The sequence below is a fragment of the Lissotriton vulgaris genome, chromosome 4_1 (assembly GCF_964263255.1).
Source record: "Lissotriton vulgaris chromosome 4_1, aLisVul1.2, whole genome shotgun sequence".
Classification (NCBI taxonomy): Eukaryota; Metazoa; Chordata; class Amphibia; order Caudata; family Salamandridae; genus Lissotriton; species Lissotriton vulgaris.
This window is the reverse complement of record NC_141691.1, coordinates 2,075,329,832-2,075,354,059: the sequence shown is the minus strand read 5'-3', so window position 1 is coordinate 2,075,354,059 and position 24,228 is coordinate 2,075,329,832. Positions and strand designations below refer to the sequence as shown.

Here is a 24,228-nt window from a genome sequence, read left to right as displayed (position 1 = left end):
TCACATGGATGGTGATAGATACTAGTTAAGTATGTTGTAGCCACAATCTATTTCCATGTCTTCCTTTCTCTTTTTGGAATAGTTTGCAACTTTACACAGCACATTGATGACATGCACCTCTCTCTCTCTGCTAAGAAGCCACAAACCATTCTTCAAAATATTGGCCAACCTTAGCCTATCCAACGGTTGTATGACGGAACCACGGATGCCTTATCCACGGCTAGCTTTACAACGTGGCAATACAATGAACGTGTCGTTACCAGGCGTTCTTTTAGCACACAAGTCGTTACAACGACTTGCCTTAGTGTAGCACTTGTTTTTGGAATAGTATCATTTACTACTCTAAGTCCAGTCTGTGTAACAGTAGGGAAGGTGTTGGACTTAAAATCCAACACCAGTCCAACAACACGCTCCCTAATGCAAGTCGCTGTAACGGCTTGCTTGCTAAAGGAACACTTGGCAACGACTCATTCATTGTGGTACCCGCTTTGTAAAGGCACTGCGTGGTTCTGACTGTGTGGTAAAGCATTTTTCCCTTTATATTTGGCAAGCCAAGGACCTCTGACTCCATACTGCACCCAGAGATCTTGTTTCACTAAGACAAGTTGGATGGATAACACATACCCCCACATCATAGCAAAGACCCCCAGTCCCACTCATGATTCACTGACCTCACTGTCACGGTACAGACAGATGTCAAACATCTTCTCCATCCAGAAGAATGCGTAGATCCCACCAAGCACAACCAACAACTTCCATGTGTGGGACCTGTCCTCGGCACCATGGTCGTGGTGGGCTTCTTCTCCGGAGTGGCTGTGCAAGCCCAGGAACTGCAAAGACAGGCAGAGAAGCACATAAGAGCAAGCATCTCCTCTTGTAGTTGCTGCCTATATGCAAGGAGGGCAAGACTGCGGGGACACAGGAACACTGGCAGCAATCGCACCAGCGTAAGTATGGTTAGATCACAGTTTCAGTATCTCCTCTTATAGCTGTTGCCTCCCTGCAAGGACGGCGTGACTGTGGGGACACAGGGACACTGGCTGCAGTAGCGCTAGCGTAGTTATGGTTAGGTCAGAGTTTAAGCATCTCCTCTTATAGCTGTTGCCTCTATGCAAGGACGACAGGAACACTGGCAGCAATAGTGCCAGCGTAGGTATGGTTAGGTCAGAGTTTCAGCATCTCCTCTTGTAGCTGCTGCCTCCCTGCAAGTATGGCGAGACTGTGGGGACACAGGCTCACTGGCAGCAGTAGTGCCAGCGTAGATATGGTTAGGTCAGAGTTTCAGTATCTCCTCTTATAGCTGCTGCCTCCCTGCAAGTATGGCGAGACTGTGGGGACACAGGAACACTGGCAGCAGTAGCGCCAGCGTAGTTATGGTTAGATCACAGTTTCAATATCTCCTCTTATAGCTGTTGCCTCCCTGCAAGGACGGCGTGACTGTGGGGACACAGGAACACTGGCTGCAGTAGCGCTAGCGTAGTTATGGTTAGGTCAGAGTTTAAGCATCTTCTCTTATAGCTGTTGCCTCTGTGCAAGAATGACGAGACTGTGGTGACACAGGAACACTGGCAGCAGTAGCGCCAGCGTAGTTATGGTTAGATCACAGTTTCAATATCTCCTCTTATAGCTGTTGCCTCCCTGCAAGGACGGCGTGACTGTGGAGACACAGGAACACTGGCAGCAATTGCGCCAGCGTAGTCATGGTTAGGTCAGAGTTTCAGCAACTCCTCTTATAGCTGATGCCTCCCTGCAAGGATTGCGAGACTGTGGGGACACAGACACATTGGCAGCAGTAGCGTTAGCGTAGTTATGGTTAGGTCAGAGTTTCAGTATCTCCTCTTATAGCTGTTGCCTCCGTGCAAGGACGGCGTGACTGTGGGGACACAGGAACACTGGCTGCAGTAGCGCCAGCTTAGTTATGGTTAGGTCAGAGTTTAAGCATCTCCTCTTATAGCTGCTGCCTCCCTGCAAGTATAGCGAGACTGTGGGGACACAGGCTCACTGGCAGCAGTAGCGCTAGCATAGTTATGGTTAGGTCAAAGTTTAAGCATCTCCTCTTATAGCTGCTGCCTCCCTGCAAGTATGGCGAGACTGTGGGGACACAGGCTCACTGGCAGCAGTAGCGCTAGCGTAGTTATGGTTAGGTCAGAGTTTAAGCATCTCCTCCTATAGCTGTTGCCTCCGTGCAAGGACGGCGTGACCGTGGGGGCACAGGAACACTGGCTGCAGTAGCGCCAGCGTAGTTATGGTTAGGTCAGAGTTTAAGCATCTCCTCTTATAGCTGCTGCCTCCCTGCATGTATGGCGAGACTGTGGGGACACAGGCTCACTGGCAGCAGTAGCGCTAGCATAGTTATGGATAGGTCAGAGTTTCAGTATCACCTCTTATAGCTGCTGCCTCCCTGTAAATATGGCGAGACTGTGGGGGCACAGGCTCACTGGCAGCAGTAGCGCTAGCGTAGTTATGGTTAGGTCAGAGTTTCAGTATCTCTTCTTATAGCTGTTGCCTCTGTGCAAGGACGGCGTGACCGTGGGGGCACAGGAACACTGGCTGCAGTAGCTCCAGCGTAGTTATGGTTAGGTCAGAGTTTTGTTTTTTTAAAAATCTTTTTATTGAAACAAAACAGCTCCATGAAAAGACACACCAGGTAGTAGTGAGAAAGCAGTGGTATGTACACATTAGATGAGTATAGTACAGCAGCCATTAATGGGCAATAAAACAGTCTACCCCCGGGTCATGCCCCAACAGAATATAAGTGGGTCAACTAATCCGCTCCTCCCTCTCCTTCAATCCTCCCCTCCCCGGCCATGACCCACACCCCTACCTCCCTCGTCCCCCTTCCCCCGGTGATGTGATCAGACCCTGCTACCCGCCAAGGCCCGAGGCATCCCAGGGAGAGGTTGTGTCAACGGTATGTAGTTCGTGGTACCCCCTTGGGGGGAACTCCTATGGTGATGCATCCGGGGTATCCATCCAGACTCCTCTATATCTCCTCCAAGCCTGCCATATCTTTTCCCATTTTTTGGGGCACCCCCTACTATTATAGATGACTTTCTCTGCCCTCTGACACCAGTCTATATCCAGTTCCCACTCCTCAATTGTCGGAATTAAGTCACTCCCCCAGGCTCTTGCGATGTTTCTTTTGGCTACCATACTCGCAAAGGCCAACCATATCTTGTCTCCTTTAGGCCATGTAATGTCCCCCGTGACACCCAAAACGTGCCACCTAGCCTCCAGCGGTACCTCCGCCCCCACTACCTCCTCCATTATGTCCTTCAGCCTCACCCAATATGTGCAGATTTTAGGGCAGTCCCACAGGATGTGGAAGAATGTCCCCTCTTCCCCACATCCTCTCAGGCAGAAGTGTGATGTTGTGTATCCCATCTTAAATTGTGCCGTTCGTGGAGTGTAGGACCTGTGGAGGTTGCGCAACTGCACCAACCTGAATCGAGCTCGAATCACCACCTCCCTATGACACTGCAGGGCCTCATTCCAGTCGTCGTCCTCTAGTAAGCCAAGGTTGGATTCCCACTTCTCCCTCAGTGACCATAGGATATGAGGAACATTATTAATGAGCTTTTTGTAAATGAGTGATATGGCCTTATCACTCATGGGGTCTAACAGTAGCCTGTCCTCGAGAGGGGCATAGTCAGGGACCTGATCCCCCTGTGTCAGATGTCTATATAGGGCTTGTTTAAATTGCTGATAGTGCAGGAATTCGCCATCCCCCCATTTGGAAGTCCGACTGGAGAGTTGTGAACTCCACAACCTGCCCCCTTCTCCAGGCGTCCCCCTTGCGGCTGGGGTCCCGCCAAGACATAGCCCAGGGATTTTCTCCAGTTGATACTATATCCGAAGTATTCCCCGAACGTGCGTAACGCGACCATCAGTCGCTGTATGGAGTCTGACGGCCGCTGGGTGTAGAGCAATATGTCATCAGCATATAGCGATATGCGTTCCTCCCATCCGCCTCCCATATCTATGCCCCACACCCCAGGGTCCGTCCTCACCCAGTACGCCAGCGGCTCCAATGCCAGGGCAAAGTGGGTCGGGGACAGGGGGCATCCCTGTCTGGTGCCGCGCCCCAGTTGAAATTCCCGCAACATAGTCCCGTTGACCCGAACCCTCGCCAGTGGTCCTGTGTATAGTAGCTTCACCCAGGAGCAGAACTTGTCCCCGAAGCCCAGCCTCTCCAAGACTGCATAGATGTATCGCCACTCGATACTGTCAAAGGCCATGTGGGCTTCGAGAGAGAGCAGAGACGCAGGCACCCCCTGACGAGCAGACACGGTCTGCAGGACCCCGAATAGACTGCGCAGGTTCAGTCTTGTGCTCCTGTGGGGCATAAAGCCCGACTGGTCCGGATGAACCAGCGACTGGATCACCGCACCCAGGCGCGTGGCCAGGATCTTCCCCAAGACCTTCGCTTCGTAATTAAGGAGGGAGATGGGCCGGTATGAACTGCAGTCCCCTTGTGGTTTCCCCGCTTTATGGATCACAACGATCGTGGCCAACCGTAGGTCCCTCGGGAGCTGCCCAGTCTCCCGCGCCTCGAGGAACATGCTGCACAAGTGGGGCACCGTGAGGCTAGCCACACATCCAAATGCTTCCGCTGGGAACCCGTTGGGTCCGGGGGCTTTCCCTGTTTGCAGGTCCCCCATGGCTTCCTCCACTTCCTTGACCGTAATATCTGAGTGTAGCAGATCCTTGTCTGCAGGTTCCAGTACCAGGAGCTGCAGGGGGGCCAGGAAATCACTATACTCCTGCTCGCCCCTCGCCGCGTGCGACCGATAGACTTCCTCATAATATCTCGCGAAGTCTTCCGCGATTGCCGTGTTTGTGTTGCTCACTGACCCATCCGATCGCTCTATCCTCGGCACCCAACTACGGTCTCGGTCTCTCTTTTCCAACCAGGCGATCATTTTATTCGCCTTGTCTCCTAGGTCGTACACCTTCCGCTGGGTGGCTAATGCGTGCAATCTCGCCTGTTCCGTCAGGATATCCCGTATTTCTTTACTCAAGAGGCAGGCTATCTTGATCCTGATCCCTGCCCCGTTTTCCAGAGCCAGAAGCTCCGATTCCAGTTGTTCCACCTGCGCATGCCTGTCCTTATGCCGCCGCCCTACCTCAGCCTATACAAAGTCTCTGGCTACAGTCTTGTATGCCTCCCACACTAAACCAGGGAGTCCACCGAGCCTACATTGTCTTCAAAATATAGAGTGACCCTCTCCCTGAACCTCTCCTGAAAATCTCTGTCCTTAAATATAAAGGAGTCAAGCCTGGGCGGAGCGCTCCAGTCCCGCTTGGGCCCCATCAACTGAACCCCCTCTGGCGCATGGTCAGAGATCCCTCTGGCCTTGTGGTGTCCATCACGGAACAGGTTCATGCCGTCTGCCTGTGTAACTATGTAATCGATCCTAGAAGAGGACCCATGGGCTGCGGAGACGTGTGTGTACTGTCTCATGTGCGAGTTATGTGTTCTCCACAAGTCCATCAGACCCAGTGCCTGCACAAAATCCCTGAGGTGGCTCACCCCTCCCCTACCCAGTGTAGACGATGACCTATCTAGTTCCCTGTCCATCACATTGTTCATGTCCCCTCCTATGACCAGCATACCCTGAGGCATTTGCAGCAGAAGCTTCCCCACATCAGGAAGCGTGGACGCATGCAGTTATGGAGGTACATATAGTGAGCAGATGTTTAAGGTGCGGCCCTCCCACTGCACAGACAGTGCCACATATCGGCCTAAGGGGTCCGACCAGCATCGCCCCAGGACCAATGGTAAGGAGTTCTTAATGAGCATGCCCACTCCCCTAGATCCAGATGTGAAGCCCGAGTGAGCACGGAGGGTGTAACCAAATCTAGGGCCTTGCAGTGGTTTCCTAGCAGATGCGTCTCCTGTAGGAGGACAACATCTGGAGCATGTCTGCGGAGGTACTGCAGCACCACAGTGCGTTTGATCTTATTCTGCAGGCCGTTCACATTCCAGGATAGGACGTCTATGTGCTGCGCTTTATATGTGTGTGGCCCTGCCATTGTCTCTGTTGAGTCGAATGAGTAGTGCCCACTTCTCCCCCCCTCCCCCTTCCCACCCGTCCCCTGTGTGTGTAGATGGAGTCAACGCCTTCAAACAATGCAAAGATAGAAAATAACAACCAAAACTTTCCCCCCTTCCCCCTCCTGAACAACCCCCCCCTCACTGTTACCCTGCTACTCCGGCCAACCATGCCAGACATCCCCAACAAGCAGAGCGCCTGTAGCCCTCAAAACGATAAACTCAGGGGTGAGCAGTGCAACCAAGTTCAGCATCCAGGGCTCCCCCCTGACCCCTCTTCATAGTCTAATAAGCAGTCCGACGTGCATCCCAGGCTATTCCAGTGTCATGTTTTAAAGTAAGGTCCTCCCATGCCACAAGTTTTGCCTCCCGGCCAGACTGACAGCTAGCAATATGTTCAAGTACCTGTGCGGGCTATCCATCAATTCTTGTAGAACCCACTATGCAGGCCGAAGCCTCCCCCCATACATAGCCAGCCCACAGTGCCGGCAATCATAGTTACCCTCAACATTGCAAGGTTGCAAGATCCTACCAGTACGAGTCCATATAGTCCACTTCCTCACTCCAGGTCCAGTGACGCAGAGAGGCTGTGGGTCCTCCGTGTAGCCTGTTGGTGCTGGCTCTCCTGTTGCCATCGCGCCCTCCCTGTGGACCCCACCGACGAGGCCGGAGACCGGGGGGCCACGCTCCTCCAGCTCCCCTCCCGGTCCGGGCCCCCCGCTGTTGATGGTGCCCTTCCAGCTAGTTATGGACTTCCTACGGGGTATTGAAGAAGACGAATTTCCCCTCCACCAAGACCTTCAACGGCGCCGGGATGAACATCATGTAGCGGAGGCCATGCTCTCGAAGTCTCCTCTTGACAGCGTCAAACGATCTGCGCTCCTGCTGGACTTTGAGCGTAAAATCAGAGAAGAAGCGTATCGTAGCATCCTCCACTCGCAGATTGCCGAATTGTCTCGCCGCCTGTAGGATTGCACCCCTGTCCTGATAGTTCAGTATCCGCAAGATGATGGTTCTCGGCGGGACCCCAGGGCACGGCAGCGGGATCGGCGCCCTGTGCGCTTGTTCCATGACGAAGAGCTTAGACAGTCTCTTGGGTTTCAGGGTGTTCAAGATGAGATCCTCCAGGAACAGCTCTATTCAAGCCCCTTCCATTTTTTCCGGCACACCTACCATCCTGAGGTTGTTCCTTCGGGCTCTTCCTTCCTGATCCTCCAGTCGTGCCGCCATTTGCCTCTGTTGGTGCGTGAGCTGCTGGACCTGTTGCTGCAGCGCTTTGGTGGTCCCTTGAAGGTCCGTAATGGCGGCAGCGTTCTGCGTAGCTTTTTCAGATGTTTTGTTCAGGTCCGCCCGCTGAAGCGTCAACTCCATGGACATTTTGTCTATCTTAGACTCCAGTGTGGTGCCCAGTGACTGTATGGCCTGCATGATGGAGGAGAGAGACGGCTCCCCGGGCTCTTCAGATGACCCGGGGTGGGGCAGACCACTACCGCACGGGTCCGCCGTGTAATTGTCCATAGTGTTGGACTGGGTCGTCGTAGATTTCTTGTTCCTCATGGCCGCTGAATATAGCACGCGGCAACCTTCGGGTCCTCCGCCGGTCACTCGTACCCGGTCGTTCCGGAGAGGAGCAGGATCGATCCTCCTTAGCCCAACACTGCTCGTGCACCCGGGCTCGGATCAGTCGCCCCCCCCCGGGCACCTCCTCGCCGCCGCCGCGGGTCTCCCACTGTGCCCCGTTGTCCTGGGGTCTCGCGCTAGAGTAGTAGGCCTCGCCGCCCTATGGTCGTTCCTCGTGGCCGGCTAAGTCCGGTCTTCACGCCCCTCTCCCACTGCAAGGTGGGGGGAGCAGCTGGTGACACTCCCTCTGGGCAGGGGAGAAAGCAAAGTCCACACCACTCCTGGACACCCCAGCGCAGAGCGGCACTCCTCGCCTCCTCCCCGCGCACTCGCTGCGGCTCACCCGGTACCTGAGGCCAGCGTTGCTTCACAAGGCCCCCACCATGCAGGTTGCGTCAGGCACTCAATTATCAGTCACCAGCCTCTGGGGTCCTGGGTTCGGATTGTATTCCCCCTTTACAGCCCCTCCAGGCAGGATATCACAGAGGCCCCGGCCGGTGTGGGCACGTCTCCCAATGCGCGAGGTCTAGGTGCCTCACCGTTGCCCCCCGCTGGCTGCGCGGGGCCGTATTCCACGTCCCCGCTCCCCCGATGGAGAAGGGGGGGGGGGAGTCCACGTCTGCTGCCTCTGGTCCGGGAAGGGAGGAGAAGGCCTCAGTTTGCCTCGCGCAAGGGCCCCCCGGGGTCGGGTGCCACGGAGGCCGCCACCTCGCCCCCTTGCCTCGGCTCGCTGGTCACCCGAGGCCGGTACTGCAGAGGCGGGTCTTTCCTGCACAGGCCGCACACATCCGTCCTCGTTTCTCCGCCACCCGGGGTCTGCCCGAGACCGGGAAGGCAGCGGCAGGCGTCGGAAGGGCATATCTCCCCGATGCCAGCACGGGACGTCGTCTGACTGCTGGAAAACTTGCGGATTTTAGGGGTTCTCGGGTTCACCACTGGAGGGCCGCAGATCTATGCGGCCATCTTGGTCGCTGCCAGGCCACGCCCCGGTTAGGTCAGAGTTCAAGCATCTCCTCTTATAGATGTTGCCTCTATGCAAGGACGACAGGAACACTGGCAGCAATAGTGCCAGCGTAGGTATGGTTAGGTCAGAGTATCAGTATCTCCTCTAATAGCTGCTGCCTCCCTGCAAGTATGGCGAGACTGTGGGGACACAGGCTTACTGGCAGCAGTAGCGCCAGCGTAGATATGGTTAGGTCAGAGTTTCAGTATCCCCTCTTATAGCTGTTGCCTCCGTGCAAGGACGGCGTGACTGTGGGGACACAGGAACACTGGCTGCAGTAGCGCCAACGTAGTTATGGTTAGGTCAGAGTTTAAGCATCTCCTCTTATAGCTGTTGCCTCCGTGCAAGGACGGTGAGACTGTGGAGACACAGGCTCACTGGCAGCAGTAGCGCTAGCGTTGTTATGGTTAGGTCAGACTTTAAGCATCTCCTCTTATAGGTGTTGCCTCCGTGCAAGGACGGTGAGACTGTGGAGACACAGCAACACTGGCAGCAGTAGCGCTAGCATAGTTATGGTTAGGTCAGAGTTTCCATGGAAACGCATTTTTTGTTTTCTTGATGACTTTGGCACCATTAGTTGAATTTGTAGAAAACCTTCCAAAAAACAACCCTCCGCTTTGGGTTCCTCCAGGAAAGTTTCATGCAAATTCATCAAGCAGAGCCATGAAAAGTGGGATGGAGCCCAAAGTGTAATTTCCCTTTTTAATTAATTACCAGACAATTCTTTGCTCTTCTATACAGAATTTGGCATGAAGGTAGATTGTGTTCACGGGTTGTGTTTTTGATGGTTTGTTGTAAATCTGTTCAGTAGGTTTTGAGAAATTATCATTTAAATAAGTGGTTGGTTTTACATGAATAGGTTAGTTCTTAGGGCCGTTAATTTGTGGAACCCGCTGCAGATCTGCAAATCAAGGAAGATTCCCATCTCGATTCAACAAATTGAAGGCGCCCCATTGGACTCGGGAGCTTTTTCTCTCTTTGTGCGCTGCAGCTCTGCGAATCTGTGGTGGGCTCTGTGAATCCACTGCATTCTTACGGACTGACTTTTACTGGAATATTTCTGTTGCAGCCGCCATTACCAACAGGGTACAGCGCGCAGCATGATGGGAACAAATAACAGAAAAAGTCCTATTTTGGGGAAGCTCTAAGTGGCCCCACCCGCATTAAAATAAAAAATAAAAAAATAGTTTTTGGGCAGGATTATGGGAGCCTGGACCTTCCCTGCGTTTTGCAGCATTTGTGAAGTATCTTGTCTACTAAACTCTAAGGGCCTCATTTATAATATTTTGACGCATGGCAGCGTAGCAAGCCTTCATGCTGCGCTGCCGTGCGCCAGCAGAAAAGGTAAGGAATGTGCTGTATCTTCAAGATACGGCGTATTCCTGTCCTTCTCCCCAGCGCTATTGTGCAAGGATGTCTGCATTGTAAGGGTGAATGTTTTTGTGCAGGAAGGGACACAAGAGGTATTTTTCTCTTTCCGATTCCTAGGCCGACTCAGGGGAGGCATAAGGTAGGCTAATACCTTTATTTATCCTCGTTTTTTCTTTTTCTATGTGTTCTGCACACATAGAAAAAGAAAAAACGAGGAGAAATAAAGGTATTAGCCTACCTTACGCCTCCCCTGAGTCGGCCTAGGAATCTGACGCATCCCCAGGTTTACAAAACCTTATAAATTTGGGAATGCGTGAGGTACTATGGATGTTGCATGGGAACACCCACAGCAAGAGCCATGGAACACCCCTTTCACACAGAGTGATGCGTGAAAGGGTGCCATATTTACAAGGCCACGAAAAGCCACACAGGCTAGCCTGAAGTGGCGTTGTAAATATGGGCAGGCATACTGCGCCGCTGGTGCATCAAAGAAAAGTGACGCACCATAGGTGAGTGGGCTTGTAAGTACGCCCCTAAAACTGGCCCATTGTTTCAACCGGCTTTCCATATTTACCCTTCCAAAGATAGCATCAGTTTTTGCTGATGCCAAAGGCACGGATTTCTATTTAGAGAAGTTATATTGACTCATTTTGTAATACTGTACTCTGTGTACAGATAATTACATAACACACCTCCTTAGAGTAGAGGGAAAAAGTGGAGCACAGAGGGGTTAGACTATGATGTTGGAAAGAGTGGGGCCCCTTGGCACAGAGAGATCTCCCTGGAAGGAATAGTTAAAGAAGATGGAAAGCGGTTGGTGCTAAAATGCAGAAACTAAAACACAGAGCACTATAAACCATGAGACAAACATTTAGTAAAATGTAAATGTTGGGCCTGCTAGACAGAGGTATTCCCAACCATAAACATGCATCCAAAAATACCTCTATTTACATCTGCCAGGAGTTCACATTGGAATTCTTGGCAGGTGCAAACAGATTTACCACTGTGGATTCTTCTCCTGCAAGCTTGGATGGATTTGCAGTGGTAAACCCCTTCATGGGCAGGGGAGCTGGTGTTACACTGAGTGGCCACCCTTGTACGTGTGTGATGTGGGCATTCACCAACTCAGATCCTATAAAAATTCAGGGATGAAGTTCTAGGTTAGAGAGAGAATTGGCACCAGGGTTATCGAAGAAGTGGTCGCGCCAGGTAACAGTACTCGCCTTCCATGCCGACGACACAGAGAAGAAGTAGCATTCAGCAGGTAGGAGTTTGTATACAGTTCCACAGTGGAGGATGGGCAGCCTTAAAAAGTCATTCATATATCTAATAGTACACCACCTGTTCCTAACCTGCCTTCACAGGCGCACAATTACACCTGCTTTGTGAACGGCTCAAAAGTGTAGAAGTAAGTGCAGACTGGGCCGTACAAGTTTTTTTTTACCATTTTCTTTGTGAATCCGCCCTGTAGAATATAAACTACTGTTTTGGTAAAAACGCAAATTAGATTGTACGCTTGAGTTCTACATTTAAATCTTCAAAGCACATATGCTAGTATTGTCTATGATAGGCACACATTCCAGTGAATAACATTGGAGAAAAAAAGAGTGTGTTATTGAGAAAAAAGGCAAGAGGGAACAGGGGGTTGGCACAGAAAAACAAATATCGAAAGATCTACCCTATGATTTAATTTTACATTTGTAGCACATGAATTATTCACTAATCAATATAAAACGTCGTTCAAAACTTGAATTGGTTAATAAAATGAATGCATATGGATTATTTTTAACCCATTGATAATTTAATTCAATAAAATAAATGCATTTAAAATCATAATAAAGATTTTAAAGGAAGTATTGAAATATTCAGAATTTGAAATACTATTCAATTACTATTCATATAACCCATTAATATTGTTCGACTACAATTTTTTTAAATGTGTTATGACAAACAGAAAATATATCATTGATACTTTTTTTTATAGGGTTAGGCATTGGATTCATAAGCTTTTAAAAATGAAAAATTATCAAATACAATATTTAAAATGAAATATGACTAAGCTAGAATGATTATAAAATAACATATTTTTAATGAAAAATTTACATGGCATCAGCGGAGATGTGGTAAACCAGCCTTACCTGTGGGATGAGGTGGAGTATGGCGTCTCCGGTCAGAGACCCCACAGCCAGGCTGACGAAGAGCTGAATAATGTACTGGTAGGCGGCAGTGCAGGCGGAACACAGCAGAACCACAATCCCGAAGACCGCGCAGAGGCAGACCACCAAGTTGGCAATACTGGCATAGATGTATTCTGTCCGGGGAGAGAGAACATGGCGTTACTGTTGGACAATAAGCCACCTGCTTTGGTCTGTGCTTATTCCAGCGACCAGCTTTAGGACAGGCCAGGTCCAAAGGGAGGTCCAGTGTGAGAGAAGTCTACAGTGGGAGAGGCGGGATGGTGATGCGACAGAAGGTGGAGGTGTGGAGTCGCGACACTAAGAAGAAGCCAGAAGTGAGTAGGGTTGCACCAGAAGACCATGAGTGTGGTGGCCAGCTGTGGTACATACTGACCCCCATGGGAATTCACATACCAGCAGGCAAACATGAAAGGTTGGGTAAAGAATACATCAAGACATCCTGGGATTTACCATACACACACATATGTTGGCGTGGGGGATGTGAGGTGTATGACCGCAACACCACCACTCTTCCCTGAGCCAGCACCCTCCCGCCAGCTCAGCGAACCCCAGCCAGGCCGCCGACAACCTCACGAAGTGGATCAGCAACTGCTCGCCCCACTGAGGACCCCGCCCAGCAGACCCGGCAGCAAGAAGGCCCCATGGTTCACCGACGAACTCAAGAGCTCCAAGAAGAACTGCCGAGCCCTCGAGAAAGCCTGGAGAAGGGAGCCAACACCGGACAACATAACCACCCTCAAGCTTGCCACCCGGAAGCACCACCAACTGATCCGTGCCACCAAGAAAACTGCATTCAAGGACCGGCTGGACAACAACGCACACAACAGCAAGGAACTCTTCAACATCGTGAAAGAGCTCTCCAACCCCAACGCCGGAAACAACGACATCACCCCATCGCAAGAACTCTGCAACTCCCTCGCCTCCTACTTCCACAACAAGATCGCGGACATACACAACAGCTTCAACACCCAACCGACGAACGCCACGTCCGACACGACCGAACCACCGCCCCCCACCACCACCCTCCGCGCCTGGACTCCGATCAGCACCGAAGACACCGTCCACATGATGAACTCCATCCACTCCGGATCTCCGACCGACCCCTGCCCTCACCACGTCTTCAACAAGGCCGACGCTGTCATCGCACCCCACCTGCGGGACATCATCAACACCTCCTTCACCACCGCCACCTTCCCTGAGAGCTGGAAGCACGCCGAACTCAGCGCTCTACTCAAGAAACCAACAGCGGACCCCACCGAACTCAAGAATTACCGCCCCATCTCGCTGCTCCCGTTTCCGGCCAAAGTCATCGAGAAGACCGTCAACAGGCAACTGGCCGCCTTCCTCGAGACGAACGGATCCCTCGACCCCTCACAGTCTGGCTTCCGAGCCAACCACAGCACCGAGACCGCCCTCATCGCTGCCACCGATGACATCCGAACCCTGATGGACAACGGAGAAACAGCGGCCCTCATCCTCCTAGACCTCTCCGCGGCCTTCGACACCTTCTGCCACCGCACCCTAGTGCAGCGCCTCTACAACGTCGGAATCCAGGAGAAGGCACTGGAATGGATCATCTCCTTCCGCGACGGAAGGACCCAGAGAGTCCGCCTACCACCGTACAAATCAAAGGCCACCGAAGTCATCTGCGGCGTACCCCAAGGATCCTCGCTGAGCCCAACCCTCTTCAACGTCTACATGAGCCCCCTCGCGGCCATCGCACGCCAACACAACCTGAACATCATCTCCTACGCCGACGATACCCAGCTGATCCTCTCCCTGACCAACGACCCCGCCGCCGCCAGAGCCAACCTTCACTAAGGAATGAAAGAGGTAGCCGAGTGGATGTCGACCAGCCGCCTGAAGCTGAACTCGGACAAGACGGAAGTCCTCATCCTGGGATCCTCGCCCTCCGCCTGGGACGACTCCTGGTGGCCCCCCGCCCTGGGAACCGCACCCAAACCGACAGACCACGCACGCAACCTGGGCTTCATCCTGGACTCCTCCCTCTCCATGACCAAGCAAGTCAACGCCGACTCCTCGTCGTGCTTCAACATCCTGCGCATGCTACGGAAGATCTTCCGGTGGATCCCCACCTAGACCAGGAAGACTGTCACCCAGGCACTCGTCACCAGTCGACTGGACTACGGCAACGCCCTCTACGTCGGAACCACCGCCAAGCTCCAGAAGAGACTCCAACGGATCCAGAACGCCTCAGCCAGACTCATCCTCGACGTCCCACGACACAGCCACATCTCCGGACACTTAAGAGACCTGCACTGGCTCCCGGTCAACAAGAGAATCACCTTCCGTCTCCTCACCCACGCACACAAAGCCCTTCACGATCAAGGCCCGAGCTACCTCAACAACCGCATCAACTTCTACGCTCCCAAACGACACCTCCGATCAGCCAGCCACGCCCTCGCCGCCGTCCCCCGCATCCGAAGAACGACAACAGGAGGAAGGTCCTTCTCCTACCTGGCCGCCAAGACCTGGAACTCCCTCCCGACCAACCTGCGCCTGACCCAAGACCACCTCGCCTTCAGGAAGAAGCTCAAGACCTGGCTGTTCGGGTAGTAGCAGCACCCCCCCCCCCCCTAGCGCCTTGAGACCCTCCGGGTAAGTAGAGCGCTCTATAAATATCTATGATTGATTGATTGATTGTATTTGAGCTTATATAGCGCACAGCTACCCGCAGTGGGTTTCCCGGCGCTTGCTTAGGGAACCCGTCCTGGTATTCCCCTGAGAGATAACCCCGGCAGGGTATCCACAAGGTGAAAGCCAGGCATCCCGCCGCGAGGGGCTGTTGTGGAGATTAAGCAAGCTATTGCCCAGAGTCGCAGAGTGTGAACCCGTGAGTCGAGAAGGCACCGGAGCAAGAATTATCGAGTCCGTGGAATTTTTAGCCCAAGACCCGCCGAGGCGGGGAATTGAACCCTGGTCCAGGGCCGATCTCAGCTTCCGGGTCTGCCGCCTCTAACCCCTGAGCCACACTTCTCCTGAGGTGTTTCTTAGCGGTATTACCTGTGAAAACGCACTAAGCGGTTCTCTTCTTTTTCAGGGTATTAATTTACACGGGGCCTGGATGGTTCCACTACCAACTTATCCTGTCACCTGCAAGGCTCACCAGCTGCAGTGATTGATCCAATTTCTGGACAACTTTCAAATGGAAGTTACCTCATGTTGAACGATCACAGCCGCTGTGGCATGATTGCCAGGTATCCCATATCTAGTGACAATTACATCCATGGTCACTTACTGTATGCAAGTACTGTTTCCACAAATAGACACAGTCAGGGAGTTGCCTTTGTGGCCTTCACTGAACATCTCTTATATACCAATTGATACTCTAAGCAGAATCTTACACCATCACTGACTTACTCTACTCTAGTCAAAGGGTCCCACCTCTACATCTACAGTATCTGTTCAGCAAGTAGAGCATGCTGTTACCAGCTGGCAGCAAAATGTTGGGGTCATATTTACAAGCCTCTATGCGTTGCTCTTGCACCGGGCAGCATGGAGCAAGAGCGACGCCACTTCAAAATGAGATTTATGAAGCCACGCAAGGCCACCTTGCGTGTCCTTCAGTGGCTTCATAAATCTCGAGTAAGGTAACGCAGCACAAATCGCTGCTTTGCTTTACTTTGCTCCAGGGAGGCGTTTCCTTGGGTGTTGCAAGGGTGTTACCATGTAACTCCCAAAGCTTTTCATGCAATCCCAGATTTACCAGAAGGGGTGAACCGGGAAATGTGCCAAAAAGATACGCCTCCCCAAGTGAGACATAACGAAGAGAAATATCTTTATTTCTCCTTGGTTTTTTGTCTTTCCATGTGTGCTGCATTCATTCTGTAGAATACATATAAAGAGGTAAAAGCCTTAGGGGAGTGTTTTTATGCAGGAAGGTGCCCATTCCTGCACAAAAACAATCCTTACAATGATGGCACCCTTGCACCATGGAGCAAGGGTGCCTGTGTTGGCGTCAGGCTGCTAAAAGTGCACCAGCAGAGAGGAAAAGGCAGGAATGGGACGCATTGACTAAAATATGACGCATTTCTGCCCTTTCCCTGTCATGCAGTGCAGCAAGATGACTTTCTGCGCTGCACTCTGTGACTTGGCCATGAAAATGACCCTTGGTGCTCAAATGTATGATCCAAGAAAGGCCAGTCCTCTACATATGATGTATCAAGTTGAAATTGCAAGATCTGAGGAACATTTGGGTCCCTTTGCTCCTGCACCTTAGATGTGTTGAGACTGGCAACCTTGTTGCAATGTCACCCAACCTGCCCTTTTAGTTTAAGAGGAGGTATCAGCTCTTGAAAAAGGTGCAAATAAAATCTGAATCCAAAGCCTTTTGCATTTCCAAAAGGTCACATGTCCACAATATGTTGGAGAACCAGGATGCACCTAACATGTTGCAAGGAGGCCTTGAGTTCCAGTGACGACCACCGGCCTCCCCGTCTCCTTGGTTCACAGAAGACATGGTGTCCTGGCTTCCTGTGTGGATCACTGTCTCTCTTCTTCTTTGTTGCAGGTCTTGCTGGCCAGCAAGGCCAGACCCAGCTTTCTTGCTTGAGCATCTGGGGGCTGCTGCTGAACCGCCAATAATGTTTTGAGGGTGGCAAAGCGGACATATGAGCCAGTAGATCCCAGCTGGTGATTCAAGGAGAGCCGCAGAGGCTGCGAGGAGTGGCCTGGCTGGAAGAACATCGAGTGGAAAAGAAACCGTGGCAATGGTGGAAGAAGATGGTGTCTGTCCCCAGCGTCCACCTTGTAGGTGGTAACCCAAAGTACAAGACTCGTGAGTAGGCAACAGGCACTGAACTAGACTTTACAGCTGCATCTGGTTGCAATATTGGCTATTTTCCAATGTTTGGGGTCTGTGTCTCTTAGGAGTGAACCCAGAGTAAAGAGTCTTCTATATTTTTTTCTGGAACATGACTTTGGGATCTTGGAAGTTGTATTGACTCTCGTGATAAAGTCATCTGCTTTACCTCTTGACATTTGTCTCCTGTGGGACTTATGAAATGTTCCATGGGGTACACATTATTATTATTACTATTATTATTATAAGGTCTTGTAAAGCGCATGGCGACCCAGAAAGGGTTTCCCATCGCTTGGACAAAAAGTAGGAGCTGGCAGAAAGAGAAAGGATCAGAACAACCAGGTTTTAAGATGTTTGCAGAAAGTGGTCTGTTAATGGCATCTTCTGAGGGTGGCCCAAAGCTGAGGGTCCAAGTGTAAGAAGGAGTGAACACCCATGCGGCCTAGTTTCACTTTGGTAACCCTACAAAGGTACTGGTTGCATGACCGACGGTAGCAAGTTGGCTTTTATGGTGCCACCAGATTTTGTAAATAAAGTGGACCAGCATTAAACCTGGCTTTTTGCATATAGCATAGGGCTTTGAGCTGTATTCGTTTGTCCACCATAATCCAGTGAACTTTGCGAAGAAGGCAAGACACCGAGGTATGTTTGGGAAGATGATATGGGAGCCTGGCAGAGGAGTTCTGAATGACTTTCATGCATCTAACAGAAGCCTTGCGTGCCCTTAAGGCCTCAATAATACATATAAATCTGCCATTATTTTTTACTTTATTCAGTGTTGTGATTTTTTCAGTTTGACTTTGGTAGAAGAACATAAGTTCGCATTTATTGAGGATTCTTTATATCCCTCTTAGCCCTGGATTTTACTGGATCACAGAGAAGTGTGGGGAAACAATCCTTGTGGATTTTTGCCTCATGCCTTGCTTTGCAGAATGGTGTGGATGCTTTTGAGGCCTGCATGCCATGTGTGTATGAACACCACAGAAAATAGCAGAGCTAATATTGGATGCTAATGGAATGAGCCCAATCAAAGATGGAGGTTTAAGCCGGTTCCAGGCGAAAGGTCATCTCGTGGTGTCGGCCTTTCTCTAGTAAATCATGGCGACACTGTTGTTCCTGATAGCTATTAGGTATAGCTCAAACTTTGCAGTGCTGCTGCCTTTTGCTTGCTATGCATTTCCCGTTCTACTGCTGTCTGGTTCTTTCACTGTTGATGTTCAACTACATCAACTACAGACCTGCTTCCTGGCCTCTCAGTGGAACTGGTGTCTCGGATGAGGAATGGACACCTGCTTCCTGGCCTCTCTGGAGAGCTGGTGGCTTGGTTGAGGAATGAACACCTGCTTCCTGACCTCTCTTTAGAGCTGGTGGCTTGGATGGGAAATGGGACACCTGCTTCCTGGCCTCTCTTCAGAGCTGGTATCTTGGATGAGGAATGGACATCTGCTTCCTGGCCTCTCTGGAGAGCTGGTGTCTTGGATGAGCAACAGGACACCTGCTTCCTGGACTCTCTAGAGCTGGTGTCTTGGATGAGCAATGGGACACCCGCTTCCTGGCCTCTCTGGAGAGCTGATGTCTTGGATGGGAAATGAGACACCTGCTTCCTGACCTCTCCGGAGAGCTGGTGTCTTGGATGAGGAATGAACACCTGCTTCCTGGACTCTCTGGAGCCCTGGTGTCTTGGATGAGGAATGGACACCTGCTTCCTGGCCTCTCTGGAGAGCTGATGTCTTGGATGAAGAAGGAACACCTGCTTCTTGGACTCTCTGGAGAGCTAGTGTCTTGGATGAGCAATGGGACACCTGCTTCCTGGCTTCTCCGTACAGCTGGTGTCTTGGATGAGCAATGGCACATCTGCTTCTCGGACTCTATGGAGAGCTGGTGTCTTGGATGGGAAATGGGACACCTGCTTCCTGGACTCTCTGGAGACCTGGTGTTTTGGATGAGGAATGGACACCTGCTTCCTGGACTCTCTGGAGACCTGGTGTCTTGGATGGGAAATGGGACACCTGCTTCCTAGCCTCTCTGGAGACCTGGTGTCTTGGATGGGAAATGGGACACCTGCTTCCTGACCTCTCAGGAGACCTGGTGTCTTGGATGAGGAATGGACACCTGCTTCCTGACCTCTCTGGAGAGCTGGTGTCTTGGATGAGCAATGGGACACCTGCTTCCTGACCTCTCTGGAGAACTGGTGTCTTGGATGAGGAATGGACACCTGCTTCCTGTCCTCTCTGGAGACCTGGTGTCTTGGATGAGCAATGGGACACCTGCTTCCTGACCTCTCTGGAGAGCTGGTGTCTTGGATGAGGAATGGACACCTGCGTCCTGCACTCTTTAGAACCTGTGTCTTGGATGAGCAATGGAACATTTGCTTCTCGGACTTTCTGAAGAGCTGGTTTCTTGGATAAGCGATGGGACACCTACTTACTGACCTCTCCGGAGAGCAGATATCTTCGATGGTTGGGAGGACAATCACCATATTCAGTTCTTAGACTCAGATGATTCTGCTAAGGCCTCAAATGCATGTGTGAACCATTGAGATCGACTTGGACTCTGAAAAGTGAAGGTCTTGGATGGCAGTGAGCATCACTGGGCCCCTGTATTCCGTGAATATGCATCACCTTGAATGCCTGAAACTGCGGACTGTTGGTGTTTTTGATTTTTGTGCTCCTGTGATTGATATTCCCCGGAGTTTCACATGTGAGTACCATTTTCAGATATTGGGTTCCCTGCAGTGCTAAGGTATCGTGTGATTGAGCCAGTCACCAGGTGCAACAGAGTATGGAACAAGTGATAACATAGTGACATGCAAAGGGGTAAAGAGAAAGGGGAAGAGCAATGGGAAAGATGGAATTCTAGAAGCGAGGGAGTTAGAAGAAGAGGTGTGACTTATCTAGCGGATAACTAGCTAGTAAAGCAGTAAAGCTCCCTTCAGACAAGGAGCAGGGGTGGGTATCTGGAAGGGCAGAAGAGTCCTGTGCTTGGTTGGGACCTTGCACCCGGGGTACACTCACTCTCTGCAGTGGTCAGCTTGCCGCTGGATGGGGGGACCTTGTGCACCTGGGTGCAGGCTGCACTGAGCTGCTGCTGGAGCAGGGCTGGACTGAGCCGGGTGAAGTCTGCAGGTGAGACCCCTGTGGCGTTGCTGATGCTGTAGATCTTCAGGATGTTAGCAGGGCTGAAACATGCCTGTAAAGAACAGAAAGACATGTTAAGCAGTGACCACTGTGTGTGTGTGTAGCCCAAGCATAGTCAGCATGAAGAACAACTTGTAGCAGCATTGAACCCAGCATCAGGATCCCAGACCATCAGGCAGTGACCACCCTCAGCCACAGTGGGCCTGATTCCCAGAACTAATCTGAGACAAAATCCTAAACTTACTACTTTTGGTATTCACAGAATGCACTTACTACTTTTGGTTAAATTTAGTACTTTTGGCTTAACATATTACTTTTGGTATTCATAGAAGACGCTGACTGAAGAATGCACGGAGCACCCGGACCCGGAACAGGGCAAGGCGCCGCCGACTGAAGCCTGCATGGAGCATCGGGACCCGGAACAGGGCAAGGCGCCGCCGACTGAAGCCTGCACGGAGCATCGAGACCCGGAACAGGGCAAGGTGCAGCCGACTGAAGCCTGCACGGAGCATCGAGACCCGGAACAGGGCAAGGTGCAGCCGACTGAAGCCTGCATGGAGCATCAGGGTCCTGAACAGGGTAAGGTGCAGCCGACTGAAGCCTTCACGGAGCATCAGGGTCCTGAACAGGGCAAGGCACCACTGACTGAAGAATGCACAGAGCATCGGGACCTGGAACAGGGCAAGGCGCCCCCGACTGAAGCCTGCACGGAGCATTGGGATCCTGAACAGGTCAAGGTGCAGCCGACTGAAGCCAGCATGGAGCATCGGGATCCGGAACAGGGCAAGGTGCAGCCGACTGAAGCCTGCACGGAGCATCAGGGTCCTGAACAGGGTAAGGTGCAGCTGACTGAAGCCAGCATGGAGCATCGGGATCCGGAACAGGGCAAGGTGCAGCCGACTGAAGCCAGCATGGAGCATCGGGATCCGGAACAGGGCAAGGTGCAGCCGACTGAAGCCTGCACGGAGCATCAGGGTCCTGAACAGGGTAAGGTGCAGCCGACTGAAGCCTGCACGGAGCGTCAGGGTACTGAACTTGGTAAGGTGCAGCTGACTGAAGCCTGCATGGAGCATCGGGACCCGGAACAAGGCAAAGTGCTGCTGATTGAAGCCTGCACGGAGCATCGGGATCCTGAACAGGGCAAGGCACCACTGACTGAAGAATGCACGGAACATCGGGACCAGAACAGGGTAAGGTGCAGCCGACTGAAGCCTGCACCGAGCATCGGGACCCGGAACAAGGCAAAGTGCTGCTGATTGAAGCCTGCACGGAGCATCGGGATCCTGAACAGGGCAAGGCACCACTGACTGAAGAATGCACTGAGCATCGGGATCCTGAACAGGGCAAGGCGCAGCCAATTGAATCCTGCACGGAGCATCAGGGTCCTGAACAGGGTAAGGTGCAGCCGACTGAAGCCTGCACGGAGCATCAGGGTCCTGAACAGGGTAAGGCGCAGCTGACTGAAGCCTGCACAGAGCATCGGGATCTTGAACAGGGCAAGGCGCACCCAATTGAATCCTGCACGGAGCATCAGGGTCCTGAACAGGGTAAGGTGCAGCCGACTGAAGCCTGCATGGAGCATCGGGACCTGGAACAAGGCAAAGTGCTGCTGATTGAGGCCTGCACGTAGAATTGGGACCTGGAACAGGACAAGGTGCAGCCGACTGAAGCCTGCATGGAGCATTGGGACCCGGAACAAGGCAAAGTGCTGCTAATTGAAGCCTGCACGGAGAATTGGGACCTGGAACAGGGCAAGGTGCAGCCGACTGAAGCCTGCACGGAGAATTGGGACCTGGAACAGGGCAAGGCGCAGCCGACTGAAGCCTGCATGGAGCATCGGGATCCAGAACAGGGCAAGGTGCAGCCGACTGAAGCCTGCACTGAGCATCGGGATCCAGAACAGGGCAAGGCGCAGCCGACTGAAGCCTGCACGGAGCATTGGAACCCGGAACAAGGCAAAGTGCTGCTGACTAAAGCCTGCATGGAGCATCAGGGTCCTGAACAGGGTACGGTGCAGCCGACTGAAGCCTGCATGGAGCATCGGGATCCAGAACAGGGCAAGGTGCAGCCGACTGAAGCCTGCACGGAGCATCAGGGTCCTGAACAGGGTAAGGCGCAGCTGATTGAAGCCTGCACAGAGCATCAGGGTCCTGAACAGGGCAAGGCGCAGCCGACTGAAGCCAGCACGGAGCATCAGGGTCCTGAACAGGGTAAGGTGCAGCTGATTGAAGCCTGCACGGAGCATCGGGGTCCTGAACAGGGTAAGGCGCAGCTGACTGAAGCCTGCACGGAGCATCAGGGTCCTGAACAGGGTAAGGTGCAGCCGACTGAAGCCTGCACGGAGCATCAGGGTCCTGAACAGGGTAAGGTGCAGCCGACTGAAGCCTGCATGGAGCATCGGGACCTGAACAGGGTAAGGTGCAGCCGACTGAAGCCTGCACGGAGCATCAGGGTCCTGAACAGGGTAAGGTGCAGCCGACTGAAGCCTGCACGGAGCATCAGGGTCCTGAACAGGGTAAGGTGCAGCCGACTGAAGCCTGCATGGAGCATCGGGACCTGAACAGGGTAAGGTGCAGCCGACTGAAGCCTGCATGGAGCATCGGGACCTGAACAGGGTAAGCTGCAGCCGACTGAAGCCTGCATGGAGCATCAGGGTCCTGAACAGGGTAAGGTGCAGCCGACTGAAGCCTGCACGGAGCATCAGGGTCCTGAACAGGGTAAGGTGCAGCCGACTGAAGCCTGCACGGAGCATCGGGACCTGAACAGGGTAAGGTGCAGCCGACTGAAGCCTGCACGGAGCATCAGGGTCCTAAACAGGGTAAGGTGCAGCCGACTGAAGCCTGCATGGAGCATCGGGACCTGAACAGGGTAAGGTGCAGCCGACTGAAGCCTGCATGGAGCATCGGGACCTGAACAGGGTAAGGTGCAGCCGACTGAAGCCTGCATGGAGCATCAGGGTCCTGAACAGGGTAAGGTGCAGCCTACTGAAGCCTGCATGGAGCATCAGGACCTGAACAGGGTAAGGTGCAGCCGACTTAGGCCTGCATGGAGCATCGGGACCTGAACAGGGTAAGGTGCAGCCGACTGAAGCCTGCACGGAGCATCAGGGTCCTGAACAGGGTACGGTGCAGCCGACTGTAGCCTGCATGGAGCATCAGGGTCCTGAACAGGGTAAGGTGCAGCCTACTGAAGCCTGCATGGAGCATCGGGACCTGAACAGGGTAAGGTGCAGCCGACTTAGGCCTGCATGGAGCATCGGGACCTGAACAGGGTAAGGTGCTGCCGACTGAAGCCTGCATGGAGCATCAGGGTCCTGAACAGGGTAAGGCGCAGCCTACTTAAGCCTGCATGGAGCATCGGGACCTGAACAGGGTAAGGTGCAGCCGACTGAAGCCTGCACGGAGCATCAGGGTCCTGAACAGGGTACGGTGCAGCCTACTGAAGCCTGCATGGAGCATCGGGACCTGAACTGGGTAAGGTGCAGCCGACTTAGGCCTACATGGAGCATCGGGACCTGAACAGGGTAAGGTGCAGCCGACTGAAGCCTGCATGGAGCATCAGGGTCCTGAACAGGGTAAGGTGCAGCCTACTGAAGCCTGCATGGAGCATCGGCACCTGAACAGGGTAAGGTGCAGCCGACTTAGGCCTGCATGGAGCATCGGGACCTGAACAGGGTAAGGTGCAGCCGACTGAAGCCTGCACGGAGCATCAGGGTCCTGAACAGGGTACGGTGCAGCCGACTGAAGCCTGCATGGAGCATCAGGGTCCTGAACAGGGTAAGGTGCAGCCGACTGAAGCCGGCACGGAGCATCAGGGTCCTGAACAGGGTAAGGTGCAGCCGACTTAGGCCTGCATGGAGCATCGGGACCTGAACAGGGTAAGGTGCAGCCGACTGAAGCCTGCACGGAGCATCAGGGTCCTGAACAGGGTAAGGTGCAGCCGACTGAAGCCTGCATGGAGCATCAGGGTCCTGAACAGGGTAAGGTGCAGCCGACTTAGGCCTGCATGGAGCATCGGGACCT

General features: G+C 52.7%; 1 protein-coding gene across 1 annotated transcript in view; it reads right to left on the bottom strand.

Moving 5' to 3' along the window:
* The window catches only part of SLC39A4 (solute carrier family 39 member 4), an 84,899-nt gene that overhangs the window by 23,395 nt on the left and 37,276 nt on the right, over positions 1–24,228 (bottom strand). The window contains exons 5-7 of the mRNA XM_086966518.1: positions 20,084–20,258; positions 12,188–12,360; positions 672–830 (exon numbers count right to left, since the gene is read on the bottom strand). Of these exons, the coding sequence (XP_086822644.1) occupies positions 672–830; positions 12,188–12,360; positions 20,084–20,258 (507 nt within the window). The remainder of the gene's footprint in view (positions 1–671; positions 831–12,187; positions 12,361–20,083; positions 20,259–24,228) is intronic.